The 5418-nt window shown below is 45.1% G+C and overlaps 1 protein-coding gene across 1 annotated transcript; it reads right to left on the reverse strand.

Moving 5' to 3' along the window:
* Positions 1 to 1536: 1536 nt before the first annotated feature.
* Positions 1537 to 4017, reverse strand: SARC_01727 (hypothetical protein; the record flags this gene model as incomplete). Its single annotated transcript, XM_014304538.1, has 3 exons — positions 1537 to 2036; positions 2855 to 2861; positions 3742 to 4017. The coding sequence occupies 3 exons, from the start codon at positions 4015 to 4017 to the stop codon at positions 1537 to 1539; spliced, it is 783 nt and encodes a 260-aa protein (XP_014160013.1).
* Positions 4018 to 5418: the final 1401 nt, after the last annotated feature.

Raw genomic sequence — 5418 nt, forward strand, 5'->3', positions numbered from 1 at the left:
CCCGTACCCCTTCGTATCGAGTACTCGAGTACCCGACTAGCCACGAAATACCGAGAAACCCCCCCCACCCCCCCCCCCACCCCCCAAAAACCCCCCCCCCACGTATTTTTTTTGGGGGCTCTCATATTGCCCGGCGAAACAAGATGCACCAGCCCCCACCAATGTGCTTGGCACACAATTTCCCTCACCCGAGGACTGGGCAAATATGCTTAAGTCGATTATGGCCCTTCGTGACCTAATTAAAACCGTACAAGGAAAAATCGTGGACCTTGAAACCCATCCCCGTATAATGACAAGCGATAACCACAGTATTACATTTTAATTTGGTATGAGCTCACCTCAGCAACCAATAAATGATGCCACTGTGATCACTTCACCGGCAAAACGCTTGCACACCGTTGAGCCACGTAACATTGAAGTTGCCAGCTACCGCTACTAGCTAAATCCACAAAACCGTCCTCTAAAACACGACCACCCCTCCAGTACCAAAAGTAACAGCCCGCCCAACAGGTTCTGAAGCACTCGTGTCGCAAATGACGGGACGCAAATGACGGGTCATCAGATGCCATGAACAATTCTTAGACAAATTGACGGATACAACTTCTATCTGATTCTTCTTCGAATCAGTATTTCCAAATAGCATGCGTCCCCCACGCTCTACCTTCGAACAAGTGTGGCGCTCCCACCCTATTTTGAATCGTCACCTTCTTCTCTGGTATCTGCCATTGAAACCAATTTACGAACGTAACTGTCGGGGCCGAGTCACCAGCAACACCGTATTTCTGCTGAGGTCGAGGCCATTTTAAAACGGACTGTGAATGATTCCTGGAATTAGTGCCTTTAATTTCGGCCCCCGTTCCAATAAGCACCCAGAGTCAACCACAACAGCAATCATACATTATCTTCTGACCAAGCGCGAGGCCCGATGCGGTGCAGTCTTGGCACCTGAGATCATAAGCAACAGTCTTGATCTACTCCTGAACCCTTTGACGAAATCAGTGGATATCGAGATGTAGTAAGTTTACGATAAAAATAACATGTTATCCCCTTTTGTTAGGGGAAGCGGTGGTCTATTATTGATAATCCTTTTATCAATGAACAATGAACGGTTAGTATTTGCATGTAGGTTTTCATGTCCTAATGCAAAAAAAAAACTCCTAATAAATCTAATAAACCTAAGTTTACCTCTTACTGGGTCATTGCAACCACAATTCCCCCCCAAGCTGACGCACCTCGATTAGGAGTGTGCCAGGTTTAGAGACCCGGAAAGAAATACCTGGGGTTGGGTCAATTGCTGGTATTTATCCAGGAGAGCTAGAGCAATGTACTGGCATTTATCCTATAGGAGCTAAAGCAGTGTGCTGGCCCTCAACCTCTGAGAGCTAGAGGACTCGAAGTATACGTCTCGAGCGCACCCTTGGTCGTTGTCTATATATCTACCTAAAGTTGTGTGTATTGTCGTTTACGCGTATGTGTTTGTGAGGCCTCGTGGTAGGCAGCGATATCATTGACATCATCAAAGGTATCAGCTGTTTCTCACGTGAGGTCACGTTCGCGCCATCGGACCAAGTATTCAAACTTGCCAGTGTCATCATTCATACGATGCGAGATGATATGTCTGAACTCGACTTCACCTTCCGTCCACAAGTCATCAACATGTAGTAGGTCCGAACTGCGATTTTCTAACCGGAGGAGTTCGACACGCACCGGATTATCCTTAAACTCGAGAGTGACGGAACCGGTCTTGTTGGCTAACTCGTAGCTTTGGCCTACTCTAGCATTGACTACATATGGCCCAAAGAGAGGACGCATTGCCTTCGTTCTTCTACCTTCAGAACGCACCATCACTACATCACCTTCGTCGAACTGTACTAAGTCGTGAGCATGTAGACGGTCGAAAGTCTTCGTTAGCTTGCCCGTATGCTTCTTTGTAATGTGATAAAGTGCCGGGAGGATCGTATCCTGCAACTGATCCAAGCGCTGAGCGTATGTGTCATTGGTGACTGATTGTGCCTCAAGTGTGGCGTCGGTAGAGTCTGCCAACGGAACGTGTCAGCGACCGAAATACACACTATAAGGTGTTGGACGAACCAATTCAGTCAGTGATAATTTCAAGAATATTAACAGTTCGGTACATGAACTGAAAAGTGTCATGCCACTAGCAATATGACACCGTGTCAAGAATAAAAGAAGTTCCCACCCTAAGCGGTAGAACTCTATATGACCCGAGAAGGGGAATCAAATGAATTTACTTCTCATCTGTTTACATTCGTCTAACAGGTCATGGGCCTCGAATTTCACACGGTAATAAGTCATAACATACAACTACTACCCATCTAAACATCGGTATTTGACACATGTGTGCATACTGTGAATTAATCGGCACACTGCACTATCTCTCTGTACTAACACGCATTGATGTTAGCTAAGCACTCAATACATTAGCCCAATACATGGAAAATCCCTCCCAACAATATTGGCTTGCTGCCCAGCGTATACTACCTTATCTGAAAGGTACATCACATCTAGGATATACCTATAAATACCAAGAAGGGCCTCCTGTAGCTGAAGCTGTTTTCAATGCAGACTACGCCGCTTGCCCGGATACTCGTCGCTCAACCACAGGCGATGCACTCTGTATTAACCGGATTCCCGTTGCTTGGAAATCACACCGGTAGAAAGCACCTTCCACTAGTTCCGCTGAATTAGAATATTTTGCTGCTTCTGAGGCAGCAAAGTATTTACATTGGCTTTGGAATGCCCTTGCCGAGCTCGGTTTTCAACAAACATCCCTTACAGTTCTCCGATGTGATAATAAGTCAACTATCCATGCTATAGCTTCCACGGGACCTACCAAGCACCTAAAGCACATTGATATCCGGGTGCATCACATCAAAGAACTGCAAGATAATGGTATCATCAAAATGAAATTTGTCTTCTGCCGAGAATCAAGTCGATATATTAAGCAAAAACACTGCACGTCCTACCCATTCACGGCATACCGGGGCTATGTTACGAACCATTTCCTCCGAGTCAAACGGTGCGAGTGAGAATCAATCAAGGGGAGAGTGATATCATATCCGAATACATTCTCTCGATTCACTATCTACTGCTTTCAGGGGAGTGTTGGGCATAACAAATCAGTCAGTGGCAATCTCAAGAATACATATAGTTCGATGCATGAACTGAAATGTGTCATGCCACTAGCAATATGACACCGTGTCAAGAACAAAATAAGTTTCCGCCCTAAGCGGTAGAACTCAATATGACCTCAGTAGGGGAGTCAAATAAATTTACTTCATATCTGTTTACATTCGTCTAACACAAGGTGCACTCGTGTGACGGTGGGATATACAAAGGTTCTGATAGAGCATTGTACAATGTAGGCGTTCGTCTCATCTTAAATGTACTGCTTCATTGTCGAATCGACTTGGTATCATCTCTGTGGCGACTTTCTTCCGCCCCCAGTACGTACGGGCGGTACGGTGGCGATACTTTCTGAGGCATAGCACTTCTTCTACCAAAAGTGCCACCCTTTTGTTGATAAATTCCGTGCCCATGTCTGTCTGAATCAATCGCGGGAAGCCGTGTTCGCCAAATATTTTTACCAACGTCTGTACCGTGGTCTCTTTTGTCTTATCGGGTGTAGCCCGAAGAATTGAGTACTGTCGCGATATCTAAGACGTGGAGGATATATTTGTTCCTTTTCTGTGATTCGAGTTGGATTGTAATATAATCGACCTGGATTTGATCCCACGGGTAGCGAGCATCAATGCTGATCATTGGATGGAAATCGTTGCGTAGAGTATCCTGTCCTAGGTGTGTCGCAATGACGCTTTGCTTCGGTCGCGAGCTCAAGTGCGCCGGGCCACGAGTGTCCACTATTGCGGAGTTGCTGAGTTGTGTCTGCTGCCCCGTAAAAGCCTTCTTAGTGTTGGGCTTGCGTAAGCTGTCTGCCATGCTGTTTTCGTCCGGTGTTGCCTGCGCGAACGCAGGTTGACCCTCTGCCTTAGCCATGGCAACCGATAATTCACGTATATGTTGTTATGGGTTAGGGTTTGGGGGTATTTTTTTTCTCGAGATTACCTATTACCAGGCACTTCGCTTCCACGTAGAGTGTTGCACGATGTATAACTTCGTGCGTCAACGATATATTGCTCGTCCTCCCTGCTCGCCGAGAGATTGTCTTCGCTCTTGTCCGTTGTATATCGAATAGTACTGCTCTGATTGTGAGTAACTCCAGAGGTTGTTGTACGTGATCTACTCTCTTCCGTCTCGTCCTTCTCTACTACCCTGGCTCTCGCATCACACTCTCCTTCTGACTCCTTCTCTGTTAAGTCACTTTGTGCCCACTGGTACCCTTCATATGTCGAGTACGAGTAGTTTCCCCAAGTTGTGAGCAACTCGTGTCTGATTTAGCACTCACTTATGCACACACGAATTACCATTACTCACACTGTAAGGGTGAGTACACTCCCCCACCTGGCGATACAACTTTGGCGACTAACCAGCTTGCTTATATACTCGCACGAGGTACCCATCAAATAGTAAATTCGAAAGCAAATACCAACCGAAAAATCCCTGGTTCGATTGTTCGTGAACCAACTATAACGGAACCATCCACGTTCTTTTGACCTCTTCGTTATCGAGCAGCTTAAGATTTCATCTCCATCTTCATTAACACCGATACTAGCAGTGTCTATAAGGTATGCCTAACGCGTATTGTATTTTTGCGTGTAAAACTAACCCTAAGAAAATACTTGTTATTCCCTTTTGATCTAATCCCCTTGGTCTACTACCTAATATTCCTCGTAGTACAACATATGATACGGATCCGAGCTGATTTCGAACTTTAGTACCCCTTATGTGTATTTTAAAGTGTGTTTTGCCACGACTACTAACATCCCCTGGTTTAAATCTTTATGATATTGCCATATCTCTCTAATTGTGCGTGTTCGCTGACAATCGGAATAAATATGCCCGTATCCAGCATCGTTTATGATCACGTTCGATCCGCTTGTGTATAAACATATGTAATTAAAACGATTCCTAACCGTATCGTGCAACCCATTATATGTGTTTGTCGAGATGGTTGTGTTATGTGTATTAACCCCTTGACGAATGTCTATACCTCTATACCCATGTGTCACTATATTTATGTACTCATTCAATCGTAAATTCGCAACTTACGTCGCATTTACACAATATGTCTATAAGTAAGGACTATTTGAGAGTTGCCACATACACCTCTATACTTGCGACCAATTTACACTGTGTACAACATCACCCACATACACAACACCCCAACTTTGTACTCGAACATAATAGAGATAGGCTTACCGCCTCTCTATCACATATCGTCCTTTGAATCTATCAGACTGGCCGCTGTTAGTGAGATTTGTGTCTTTTCGCTGTCTG

The sequence above is a fragment of the Sphaeroforma arctica genome (assembly GCF_001186125.1).
Source record: "Sphaeroforma arctica JP610 unplaced genomic scaffold supercont1.71, whole genome shotgun sequence".
In the NCBI taxonomy this organism is placed as follows: Eukaryota; class Ichthyosporea; order Ichthyophonida; genus Sphaeroforma; species Sphaeroforma arctica.